The 13,516-nt window shown below is 40.6% G+C and overlaps 1 protein-coding gene across 5 annotated transcripts in view; it reads left to right on the top strand.

The window, feature by feature from the left end:
- SPAG9 (sperm associated antigen 9) overlaps window positions 1-13,516 on the top strand; it is a 279,218-nt gene that overhangs the window by 99,034 nt on the left and 166,668 nt on the right. For 3 of the 5 annotated variants that reach the window (XM_029600655.1, XM_029600656.1, XM_029600654.1), the window contains exon 4: window positions 11,237-11,331. In XM_029600655.1, coding sequence (XP_029456515.1) covers window positions 11,237-11,331 — 95 coding nt within the window. Of the gene's footprint in view, window positions 1-11,236; window positions 11,332-11,932; window positions 12,254-13,516 lie in introns of those variants that run through there. The other 2 variants (XM_029600658.1, XM_029600657.1) reach the window with 1 other exon arrangement.

Genomic DNA, 13,516 nt, shown 5'->3' with positions numbered 1-13,516 from the left:
GTCTCTGAGAAGAACTAGACTGGCTGGTTCAGGAGGCCATCGATAAGGCGATGCATCGACTTAGAGTTCCTCCGGCACTGACACCGGTACCAATCATGGAACCGACCGCTGACCCGATTCCAGCAGCGTTGGCACCGCTGCTCTCGAAGATGGAAGTGCTCATCGCCGCTTTTTCACCGATGGATCCCGGGTCACCAATGGCTCCGGTGCTCTCTCCGCTTACCTTGTCATTGGAAGGAGAAACACCGTTCCGGATCCCTCCATCGGGAGTCCTACCGATACGTCCTTCGGTGCCACCGATCCATTCATCAATGCCCTCTATGCCTGCACTGGTGCCTTCAATGCCTTCAGAGCCTAGAAGAGGACGTTCATGGATTCCACCATCTCGTCCCCCTAAGGCTCCTAGAGGAGCAGATGCCAATCCCTACGATACCTGGACAGATGATTCTTCACCAGACACCGATGACTTACCTTTACCACCTTCTCCTTCTGAAAGCAGAAAGTGTTCTCCTCCAGAGGACCTTTCCTTTATAAACTTTGTGAAGGAGATGTCTGAATTGGTTCCCTTCCAATTACAGACGATGACAGGCATCAAATGATGGAGTTGTTGCAATTCCTGGATGCTCCGAAGGAAATAACCTCCATCCCCGTTCTTCTGGATCTCCTCAAAAAGAACTGGGAACACCCTGGCTCTGTTGCTCCAGTCAACAGGAAGGCTGACACCACTTATTTGGAACAGACAGCCCCAGGTTTTCAAAAATCTCAACTGGATCACCACTCTGTCATCGTGGAATCTGCCCAAAGGAGAGCAGAGAGCAAAACCTCATACTTCTTTTCCCCCAGGCAAGGAACAAAACTTTCTAGATGCTATTGGACGCCGGGTCTTCCAGGGCTCAGTGCTCATCTCTCAGATTGCCTCTTACCAGCTCTATATGACCCAGTACAACAGGGTCTTATTCAAGCAGATACAGGACTTTGCAGAGTTCTTGCCGAAGCAATTCCAGGAACAGCTTCAAACCCTAGTAAACAAAGGGTTTGAGGCGGGCAAGCATGAGATAAGATCATCTTACGATATCTTTGACACTGCTACCAGGGTATCTGCAGCAGCTATCTCGGCGAGAAGGTGAGCCTGGCTCAAGTCTTTGGACCTTCGCCCTGAAGTACAGGATAGATTGTCCAACCTGCCCTGTATGGGGGACAATCTGTTCGGCGAACAGATTCCACGAATGGTGGCGTAACTCAAGGAGCATCACGAGACCCTGAGACAGCTCTCTCTGATGCCTTCTGATTATGCCTCTAAACAGCCATTCAGGAAGGATACTAAAGTCATTCTTCCATCCAAAGAAATCCTATCCACCACCATCTAGGACTCGTTCCACGAGACCTTTCCATATGTCCCAATCTCGTCAGAAACGAAAACAAAAGCCACAAGCAGCTCCTCAGCTGGGCCCTGCTTCCAGTTTTTGACTCCTGCATAGAGAGCAGCAGCCAGCTTCCACTGCCTCAGATACCAGTGGGAGGTCGATTGTGCCATTTCCACAACAAGTGGTACACAATCACCTCAGACCAGTGGGTCCTCGCCATAATCTCTCATGGTTATCACCTGAACTTTCTCTCCATCCCACCGGACTCCCCACCTCGGCTGACGTGGGGAACATCCGACCACTTACCACTTCTGGAACAGGAGGTCTCCCTCCTCCTCCAGTCCAGAGCAATAGAACCAATACCCTCTTCCCAACGAGGCCTAGGATTCTATTCCCGGTACTTTCTAATCCCCAAAAAATCAGGCGGCGTTTGTCCAATTCTGGACCTACGTGCCCTCAAGTACCGCCAACGAGAAAAGTTCAAGATGGTAACCTTGGGTTCCCTCCTTCATCTTCTGCAAAAAGGAGACGGGCTCTGCTCTCTAGACCTCCAGGACGCATACACTCAAATTGCGATAACTCCATCTCATCGCAAATACCTGAGATTTCTGGTAGGCCCCAAGCACGATCAGTACCGAGTGCTTCCATTCGGCCTCGCGTCTGCACAACGAGTCTTCACGAAATGTCTCGTAGTAGTTGCAGCCTTCCTCAGGACTCAAGGTGTTCACGTCTACCCCTATCTAGTCTATTGGTTGATCAGGGCTCCCACTCAGCAAACTGCTCTGTCATCCCTGTATCTTACCTTACACACCCTGATTTTGCTAGGATTTCTCGTCAACTACGACAAATCCTACTTAGTTCCATCTCAAACCTTATCATTCATAGGGGCAGACTTGGACACCTTACAGGCAAAAGCTATTCTACCTCGACAACGAGCTCTCACTCTTGTATCTCTCGCTCACCAGCTGCAGTCTCAGCGCTACACGACTGCACGCCGCTTTCTCATTCTACTGGGACACATGGCGTCATTTCAGGTCACCCCAATGGCCCGCCTAGCCATGAGTCATGCAGTGGACTCTAAGGTCACAATGGACTCAATGCATTCAGCCCCTGTTGACCACTGTCCACATCACCGACTCACTCCGTCAGTCTCTCACCTGGTGGAAAAATCAGATCAGTCTCCTCCAAGGCTTGCCATTCCAACTTCCAGACCCTCAAAAAATTCTCACCACCTATGCTTCCAACCTCGGCTGGGGAGCCCATGTGGCCAATCTGCAGACACAAGGAAGTTGGTCTCCAGAGGAAGCCAAACACCAAATCCAATTTTCTGGAGCTGCGAGCAATCAGATATGCTCTCAGGGTATTTCAGGATCGCCTGTCCAATCAGGTCATCCTGATTCAGACGGACAACCAGGTGGCCATGTTGTACATCAACAAACAGGGAGGGACGGGCTCCTATCTTCTGTGTCAGGAAGCTGTGCAAATATGGACGGAGGCCCTCTCCCACTCGATGTACCTCAGGGCCACCTACTTGCCGGGAGTGGACAATGTGTTGGCAGACAAGCTAAGTCATGCCTTTCAACCACACGAGTGGTCTCTAAACCCCGTAGTGGCGGACTCGATCTTCCAAAAATGTGGTTACCCTCATATAGATCTCTTTGCGACATATCAAAACTGCAGAGTACAGAACTTTTGCTCTCACTCGCTGCGAACACTCACAACCAAGAGATGTGTTCTCTCTCTCGTGGGCGACAGATCTCTTATATGCATTCCCTCCACTTCCACTTCTCTCAAAGACTCTCATGAAGTTACGTCAGGACAAGGAAAGCATGATCCTGATAGCACCTCACTGGCCACGCCAAGTGTGGTTTCCAATACTTCAGGATCTCTCCATTCGCAGGCACATTCCCTTGGGAAAGGACCTGCTTCTGATTACGCAAAATGACGGGTGCCTGCGCCACCCCAATCTGCAAGCCTTGTCCCTGATGGCATGGATATTGAAAGGTTAATCCTTCAGCTACTTAACCTTTCTAAATCAGTTTCCCGTGTCCTGATTGCTTCACGGAAGCCTTCCACGAGAAAATCTTATTCTTACAAATGAAACAGGTTTCAGTCATGGTGCTCTTCTCAATCCCTTGACCCTTTACCTGTCCAATTTCGAAGTTTCTGGACTATCTCTGGCACTTGTCGGAGCCAGGTCTAAAAATTTCCTCCATCAGAATGCATGTTAGTGCGGTGGCCACCTTCCATAAAGGTGATGGATATTCCTATATCAGTACAACCCCTTGTAACAAGTTATCTGAAGGGCTTGCTTTACCTCAAGCCTCCACTGCATCCTCTGGCCCCTTCTTGGGACCTCAACCTGGTTTTAGGAAGGCTCATGAAACCACCATTCGAGCCTCTGCAATCCTGTGAACTTTGCTATCTCAAATGGAAAGTGATTTTCCTTTTGGCAATCACTTCGGCTCGCAGAGTTTAGTGAGTTATAGGCCTTAGTTACCTATCCGCCTTACACTAAACTTCTGCAAGACTGGGCAGTACTCCGCACTCACCCATAGTTCTTGCCTAAGGTGGCATCAGAGTTTCATCTCAATCAATCCATTATACTACCTACCTTTTTTCCCAGGCCCCATTTTAATCCAGGAGAGCAGGCTCTGCATACCCTTGACTGTAAACAGGCTCTAGCATTCTACCTAGACTGTACAGCTGCCCACAGGAAAAGCACTCGGTTGTTTGTCTCTTTCCATTCCACCAAATTAGGGCAGCCTGTGGGTAAGCAGACTATCTCCTCCTGGTTAGCGGACTGCATATCCTTTTGCTATCAGCAAGCAGGCATTCCACTTCAAGACCGTGTTAAAGCACACTCTGTGAGGGCCATGGCGACTTCAGTAGAACACCTACGATCAGTGCTGCTTCCTGACATTTGCAGGGCTGCCACCTGGAGTTCTCTCCATACCTATACAGCCCACTGTTGCTTGGACAAAGCCGGAAGACAAGATTCCATCTTCGGCCAATCTGTCCTGCGTAACCTATTCACAACTTGACGTACCAACACCCCTCCACCTGCCCGTTAGTGTTCAGGATGCCCTCGGCCAAATTCCACCCCAGTTGTTGTGCCTGTTGCACGTCTTGGGTACATTTGGTGCATACTCGGACATCCTCAGCTTGGTACTCACCCATATATGAGGACTACAATCCTGCTTGTCCTGTGAGAAAGTAAATGTTGCTTACCTGTAACAGGTGTTCTCACAGGACAGCAGGATGTTAGTCCTCACGAAACCCGCCCGCCGCCCCGTGGTGTTGGGTTCGTTACATTTCTTATTTTATTTTTCAGCACTTCCTATAGCTTTTTAAACAAGACTGAAGGGGGGACCCCTGCTGCCTGCAGGTTTAGAGCCATGCTGGGATGCTCAGAAGGGGCCAGTCAAAGTTCTAGAAACTTTGACAAAAGTGTTCCGTGATTGGGCTCCATCCTGTGATGTCACCCATATGTGAGGACTAACGTCCTGCTGTCCTGTGAGAACACCTGTTACAGGTAAGCAACATTTGCTATCTTTTTTATGCCTGAACAATTGAGACAGTTCTTAGATGGGAGGGCATAGACCTGTAATTAATGGGGGATTAATAGTAAGGCAGAGTGGTTAACAGTCGCAAAATTTAAAAAAAAATAAAAATTATATATATATTGCCTTTAATTATTCTTTGTTTTCCCTTTCTTCCTCTCCCACCCTAATTTCCAATGAATAGAAGAAATTAGATTTAAAAAGTCAATAGTATATACATGAATGAATGTATGTAATTCATTTCCAAAGAAGAACGTGTTTCTGTGTTTTCTTGCAAGGTTTTTCCTTGTTATGTATTCTAAAAATTGATAAAAAAAAAAAGAAATAAAAATTTAACTATGAAATCACAGATTAAAGCTAGGCTAAAGGTGCCTTTTTAAGTCAAAACTGGTATGTCGAGTTACGCCGTTTTTCATTCCAATTGATTTCTATACAGTTGTGCAAGCCATAGTCATTTCACACCTCGACTATTGTAATGTGCTTTTTTTGGGGTTGACTATTTCCTTACTGTATATACTTCAGTTGATGATCACTAGGGCCTCATGTTTTGAGCACATTACCGTAGTTTGCTTGCACTCCATTGGTTACCAGTATCCAGTAAAATTCAATTTGAAATTATCTCCCTTGTTTTCAAAATTCTTGATTCTGGTTCTCCTGCCTGCTTGCATTCTTCTCTTGTCAGATACACTCCTACAATGTCCATACAATCCTCTAATATGCATAAGTTAGATCTTCCATCTTTTAAGGTCCATCATTTGATGGAAACTAGAGAACATCCTTTCTTGATTGTTGTGCTTATCTTGTGAAATACTCCACTTGCTGAATTTAGGTCTGCTACTTGTTATCTTGCTTTCAGAAAACAGGTGAAAATCTACTTGTCTTCCTAAGCTTATCCTTCTTAAGTGTTAAAATATGCAAATAAACAAACATTTATGTTTTGATTTGTTGTTCTTATTATTGTATTTGTTTTTTGCTGGTCTCCACCAAGATCTTTTTTGGATTGGTAGGTTAGCAATAATAGATACAATAAATAAGTAGTCCAGAGTCATGCAAGAAAGGAGGAAATAAAATATGACAATGAGACAGGATGTCCTTTCTCTTGGGGCATCGTTTAATTACAGTTTCCTTTTAAGAGTTCTAAGTATAATAGTTATTTTTTCTTTGACCCAGAACAGTTAAGGGGTTATTTTAAATTCTTTGAGAACTGGAGGAGCTAGGGAAGAAGGACCAACAGTAATACCATGAGCTGTACATTGTTCTGTTCAGCCCTATGAATATACTGATTGTTTTGATTTATTTTCTCTGCCTGTCTGTTTCATTGCTTTTTTTATTTTTATTTTCTTAGTTTAGCTCCAGGTTTTCCTCTTGGATCTTCCTTTTCCGGTATTTCTTGAGTAACTTGGCTGTTTGGGAAGTGAATGGGTCATTTTTCTTTTATTCTTAATTTTTTTTTTTTTTTTTTTAAATTTATAATTTTTTTATTGCCGTGACCAACAACAGTACAAGTAGGAAACAAGAAATACAAGAATAATGGGTACATGGCAACATTTACAAGAGTTATTCTTAATTTTTGAGCATTAATTGCAATAATGAAAACAAAAATTTAAAAAGGAAGTGCCAAAACTTTCTTTAAATATATGAGTGAGAAAGGTGAAAAACCCAAGTGGCGAAATAGGTAAGATAATGGGGATAAGTTTGATTTGTGAACAGGAGGACCAGCAAAAGGCAAAATCTTTGTTTTTATGCTTTTATTTACAATAGTAGGGGAAGGCAATAACTCTATGATGAGTAACAGCACTGATATGAAATGATTGCAAATCAAATTTAGAGGAGGTGGTACTTATGTAAACAAACAGATAAGGCCATGGGACTCAATGGTATTCACCTCTAAGAATGTGTTGACTATGCCTCTTATAGCTAGCTCTGTTTAACTTCACCTTGAATGTGGAGGAGATTCTGTGGATGGAAGAGAACAGATACAGTCCTGCTACTTAAAATTGGGGTAAGGAAGGAGGCAACAGACTATCATTAGTCTAACCTTGATAGTGGACAAAAATGTGGAAATACTACTGAAGAAGAGTGCAGCATCTCGAAACAAGTAGAATTCAGGACCCCATATAGCATGATTTTATAAGAGGAAAAGCCTGTCTGGTAAATAGGAGTTCTTTTTTTGAAGTGACAAGTGGTGGATCAGGGAGCTAGAGTCGACATGGATTTAGTAAGGCTTTTGACCCTTTCACATAGACTGGTAAGCAAACTGAATGGTATGGTATGAGCTACTGATTGAGCAGAAGGTTGCAAAGAACTGGTGTCTACTCTTATGAAGGCAAAGTTATTGGTGAGGTGCCCCAGGACTTGGTACTGGGATTGCATTTTTTTCCCCAATATCTTTTATTAATGACATTGCTGAGGAATATAAGAGAAAAATGCTTGTTTGCAGATGATACAAAGATATATAACAAATTAGATACATCAAAAGGAGTGGAAGAAAATGAAAGGGGACATGAAAAATCTGAGTGATCAAAGGCTTGGAAAATGAGCATCTGTGCTAAAAAGTGTAAAATCCTACATTTGGGTTGTAAAAATCCATCAGCCACATATCATTAAGAAGGACAAAACCTGGAAACTGTTAATCATCTAAGAGATCTAAAAAAGATCTCTGATATCCTCAAGGTAGCCAATGTAATAAAGCAACTAGCTAACGTTATGCTTAGTTGTAAAGGCCACGGTGGTTTCAGCAGGAAAAAGGAAGTAATGCTTCTATATAAGTCACTTGTAAGGCCCAATTTGAGCACTATGTTCAGTTATGAGGCTATACCTTCATAAGGTGCATTGATAGAGTGAAAGTGGTTAAGAAAAGGGTGCTATGATGCAAGGCCTGCGGCACAAACACTGTGAAGAGATGATGGATACTCAAAATGTATTTGCTGGTAGAAACATTCAAATATTTGACAGACTTTATCAACAAACGGAAAGGTGACATTTTCCATAGAAAAGGAAATTCAAGGACAAGCAGGCATGGTTTGAAGTTTCAGGAAGGAAGGATCAGAGGAAGCATACTCATTTTTTTTTTCCCTGCAAGGGTGGGAGATGCCTGGAAAAACCTGGCAGCAGAGATGGTAGAAACCAGCACTGGGACAGATGTAAAGAACAGTGGTAGGAGCTAAGGTCAGGAGGTTGCAATATTGCAGCCCTCTCCCTGAAGAGCAGGAGAGGTGATAAGGGGAAAAGAATGCATGAATAAAAAGAGCACAAGTTAGCTAAATTCTTCAGTTGTGTTTATAGCCTCATGGTTCTAGTTGGACTAATTCCTGAAGACTGTAACTTCATTTCACATTGTCAGATGTCCTCTGAATAATAACTTGAAGTAAATTATCACGGACAATTATAATTTATACTGTTCAGCCATGACCCTACACGAAAAGAAGTGTGTCCAGCTGGATTAACAGGAAAATGAATGGTAGAATGGGTAGCACAAAGAAATCAATCTTTATAAAAATGACCCCAGATTATTATAAATAATTGAAGGTGAAATGGGACATTCCTGACTGGAGAATAACACTTATTTCTCAGTGCTTTTCTTTGTTCCTCAGTATAAAAAGATAAATATGATAAATGAAAGATATTAAAGAATTTAGATGACAGGTTAAGGTAATATTATTCAGCATTATAACCAGCATGATGTGATTTTATCATGAATGCCGGTATAGGAAAGCTTTAAATAAATAAAAAATAAATTCAGAGAGGCATTTGGCTGCTCTGGTGGGTAATTTTGAAACATTTTATTGTTTTAATGTTGTATTCATGCAGCTACCAAGACTGTGATACTGATGTAATAAAAGAACGAATCAGATGATCACATCAGTCCAGAAAATTAGGATACTATACCAGCTAATCTCTATATTCATGCCAAACAGTTGACTGACTGAAGGGTGTATTCCTTTACATTCAGTAGAAACTCCTGTCTACCCTGATCTAGGCAGAGAAACCTGTTCAGTTATTTTCTATCTTAAATTGGAAAAAAAACATGCATGTTTGAAACAGTGCTGTGCAATCTGTGCCTCTATTGGTAATTGCATGAATAAGTGGGATCTTTAAATAATGACTTGTTTCTGCTTATAGATAACTCTTTAAAAAATAGCCATAGTCATTCTCCAGTAGTACCTCCTGAAGCACATATACAGTAGATCGAAACATGGATCTATGTCGTGTGTAGAAGAGATGATTGTGATGCAAATGCTGGCTTTATTGAGGACTGGATAATTTGATCAACCTGGCTACAGATCAGTGGTGGCCAGCGCCAGTCCTCAAGATCCACAAACAGGCCAGTTTTTAATGATATCCAGAATGAATATACATGAGAGATTTTCATACAATGAGGCAATGCATACAATTATCTAATGCATAATCATTGAAGGTATCCTGAAAACTAGGCTTGTTTGTGTCTCTTGAGGACCGGAGTTGGCCACCCCTGCTATAGATAAGTACCACTGAATGTTATTTGCATTTGGAAAAAGTAAAGTGAAAAAAAAAAAAAGTATGAATACTTTGGGGCAAATGTTTATACTGAGGAGTGAAGGTAAATGCCAATAAATATAAATGTTACTCTGCCCATATGTAATTGTCCCATTTCACTTTGAATTATTTATAATTATTTATTATCTGTGGGTGTTTTCACAGAGATGGATTTCTTTGTGTGATAGTTTATAGACCTTCTTTTCTCTGGATGGACTGCAGATTTCTGGTAGGCATTCTGTATTGAGCTTCATCATAACGCCTCTTCCCAATCAGAATATTTATGTATTTAATTTAGACTTAGCTCATGCCTTTTTCATACTGGTTGTGATGCCTTTTGCAATGTATTAATTGATTTTATGGCATTTTATTAATTTTTCCTCTGCTGTAAATTTAACATTTGCTATATTCAACTCTATTTTTCTTATACAAGACTTGTTTTTTGATATGGCCTCTAACAGTACTTGAGCTAGAACCTCTGATGTCTTGAAAGCAATGGAGTGTTTATAAAAACAAATTCTTATGTTTACAGTTGGGTGGTGCTTACTTTGGGCAATATATAGCAATATGATACTGTTATGCAGCATTGAATTCCTCTCCCAAAAGCTCCTTTCAAATTAGTAACATTCTTAAATGTAGAATTATTTGAGTAGAGTGGTGCAAGTGAGCAGTAGTGGACTAGGAAATATGTCGTACAGATGAGCAGAAATCTCCATGGAAACCTGTTTTATAATATATATTATATATATATAGCTCAACATACACATCCAGAGACCTACCTGCCATTGTAAAATAGCTGTTCCTTACTCACTGATAAAATGGCTTTTTATGAATTTTATAAAGAATAAATTTTAACAAATTGACTATACATAATCTTTCCAAAATATTGCGCTTTTTTTTTTTTTTTTTTTTTTTTAAATAGCTACATCACAAAATCAATCATTAAATGCACCCCCGGAATTTAACATATAATTCTAATGCAAGGTTTGTTCCAATATTTAATCTCAATTTCAAACCTGCACAAAGGTATTTTATCTTAAATATTTAATCTTAAATATTTAGTCCCTTTCAAAATTTACAAAGGTTTTGTGCATAAGTCCAAATATTTAATCTCAAATGTTTAACATATATATTTTTTCACATTTCTGCCCTTAAACATTTTTTCTTTTGCTTTATGAAAGGTTTTGTAATAGCAATATTGTTTCTAGAGTTGACATCTTGTGTTAATGGCCTTTAAAAGGGGTACGGCCTTGTGCTATGCTTCAAAACCTTTGATTTCTTACTACAGCACTGTCTGCTTGGGATACTTGCTACACCCATTAACTTTGCACATCCCTGTGTTTGGTCAGTTAGTTTTGCCCTGGTTGTTTCATTTGCAATGTCAAATCAATGCTCATCGGGAATCTTGAATCTATCAGTCAGAATATTAATTTAAGTTTTTCTGGTGCATAAAGCCCAATTCACAGCCACACATCAACCATGTACATTGGCATATGCCTAGTGGGTCAGACATGCAGAAACTGATTTTATGTTGTGAGCATAACTGTTTAATTTGCCACTTTTCAGTAAAGCCTGCAGGCTGTCCTAAAAGATGTCAACATACAGCTAAATCGTAATCACCGTACATATTCTGATTTTTTTTTTTTTAAGGCTTCACCCACTGTTATTTTATATTTGAAGGCCATATAAAATCTTGTTAAAACAGTATTTAGCATTATCACAACTTAAGTAGTTACTGAAGAACATCATTTATTGCTTCAGTTGCTCTATGTTTTTATTTTATTTTTTTAACAGATGATTCATAATTACATGGAACACTTGGAACGAACCAAACTTCAACAGCTGATAGGGGGAGATCAGCTAGAATCTACTACACAGAGTAGAATTAGGTAAGCTTTGTTATACTGTCATCCCAGAGCATAAAAAAAAAGTGTCCATCTATTTGCTTGAGCAAGACAGCTTGTTTTATTTAAATCCTAGGAAAACTTTGGCTGATTCAGATCTAGTGCATGGTTGAATTGCAGTAAAAGAGTAGAAATTAACAAAATATTTCTTTAATTTTTGTTTTTGAATTATATTCATTTTATTTCTTTGTAGATAAACACGTGATTTATTTTATTTTTTTTTAGGCAAGACTGTAGGATAAAAACGTGTCGTTTTCCCCCCTTTGAGGTATATTTCAAACCTGCTTTTAGAATCTCTGCTTCATGTATCCAATCAGGTTTCAAATATATTTCAGTATATTTGAAACCTGATTTTACAATCCCTTGCATACTGGCAGTTCAGTGAATGCACCTGACGTGGAGGCTTTGTGTGGATTCTTCGGTGGAGATTCCCAGCCGTCTGGAGTTGCTAAACCTTAGCAGGACCTATCGGGGTGGGGGGGGAAGTAAAGAGTTAATGAATGTGCCGGGATTGCTGCATGGATAGGACGTTGCGTGTTCTGTGCGCTAGAGAAGGCGAGCCGTAAGGAGCGGGAGCGAGCAGTGATGTCATTCCTTTCAGAGCTGCTGCAGGAGAGGGTGGAGAATGGCTGATGGCAGTGTCTTTTTGTGGTCGCAGCTGAATGACAGACTCTCAGTACAAAGATAGCCCTTATCCAGCGTGCAGCCGTCTTGGTCCCAGCCTTTCACCATGCCAGCACAGCGCCATGAGTCCTGGATGCATGCTGCTGTTTGTGTTTGGCTTCGTTGGCGGGGCGGTGGTCATTAATTCTGCTATTTTAGTGTCGCTTTCCGTTCTGCTGCTTGTGCACTTTTCCATTTCTACTGGCTTGCCAGCTCTGACTCAGAACGTACCAAGGATACTCAGGTATTCTGGGCTCTTCGGCCTCTGCTTTTTTTTTTTCTTTCTAGTCCTTGCTTATTCCAACATTTTGCAGTAGTACAAAGAAAAATAAATTGTCATAAGCATTTTAATTTAAACTTATGGATTACATTGTAATATTGAAAATGCAAACATTTTCATTGTATATGTGAATATAAATCTGTGTATTTTATCTTTTTTTTTTTTTTTTTTTTTTACAACATTTTAAATCAAGCTTCATATGCTATTAGTTTATGTCCATGCACTTTTTTTTTAAACAATCTAACATGATGTGGTTAGATTATATCTTTAAAAGGCTACTTTTTATTGGTTAAGGGTAGTAGGTTTGTTTTTAGTAAGGTAGTCCATAAAACTTTTAATATGTAAATTCTGCAGTTTAAAAACTGAACAGCGTTACTGCAAAACATTGTGCTTGTCCCAAGTCACTGATCTCAATACTACTGATTTTTTTAGCTTTGTGTATACTTGGATTTATTTTTTGTGTGTATAGGCCCAGACTCGCTGTTTTTATTTTCATTACCTTCTCCTAATGAGTTTTTGCCAATTTGTTTTTGATTTTAGTGAAATGGCTTCATGTATTTCTAGTAGACTTAATTGACTTAAAATCATTTAAGTGGAATCTGGTTTCTTATGCAGAAAACATTTCTGAGGTGCTACCCAGTGTGAGTATGCTTCCATTATGGGTAGGATTAAATTTTAAATCAATATTGAGGCCATTCTGTCTCGCCTCCCCTGATATCCCAGGATTATGCATCTGTGTTCAGTATATGTATTGGATGATGCCCCTTTCCTCTCCCCATCCCTCAAAATAAAAGGGAATGTATTCCATTTTCAGGAGAAAAAAATGGTTTTCTTTGGGGAGAAAAAAAAAAACACACCACAAAGCTCTTTTCACTATTGTTCCATCAGTTGCGTTTTCCCATCTATCCTCTCTGTATGTTGGCACGGCATGTTGCCAGTCTGCTTTTGCTTTTCTCCCTCAGGTTCTGCGCTGCTTGACCTACTTGCTCGTCGTCATAACAGATCTGCTAATTATAGGCTGTAGAAAAACAGAATACAGCAAGCTCTAGACAGGCTGAAATTGGTTGGTTGGTTGTTTGAATGAGTATTCCAGAAAGTGTAATCATTCAGTTAGTAAACATTGTAATGTAAAGTGAGTGTGTGTGTGTGTGTGTTAGTAATGGGGTGGGAGGAAGCGTGCTCAGTCTTGATAATTGTCAATTTTATAAGGCACATTGTGTGCAGTGC

The sequence above is a fragment of the Rhinatrema bivittatum genome, chromosome 4 (genome assembly GCF_901001135.1).
Source record: "Rhinatrema bivittatum chromosome 4, aRhiBiv1.1, whole genome shotgun sequence".
Lineage (NCBI taxonomy): Eukaryota > Metazoa > Chordata > Amphibia > Gymnophiona > Rhinatrematidae > Rhinatrema > Rhinatrema bivittatum.
Note: the sequence above shows the minus strand (reverse complement) of the source record. Positions and strands in the feature narration are given on the sequence as shown.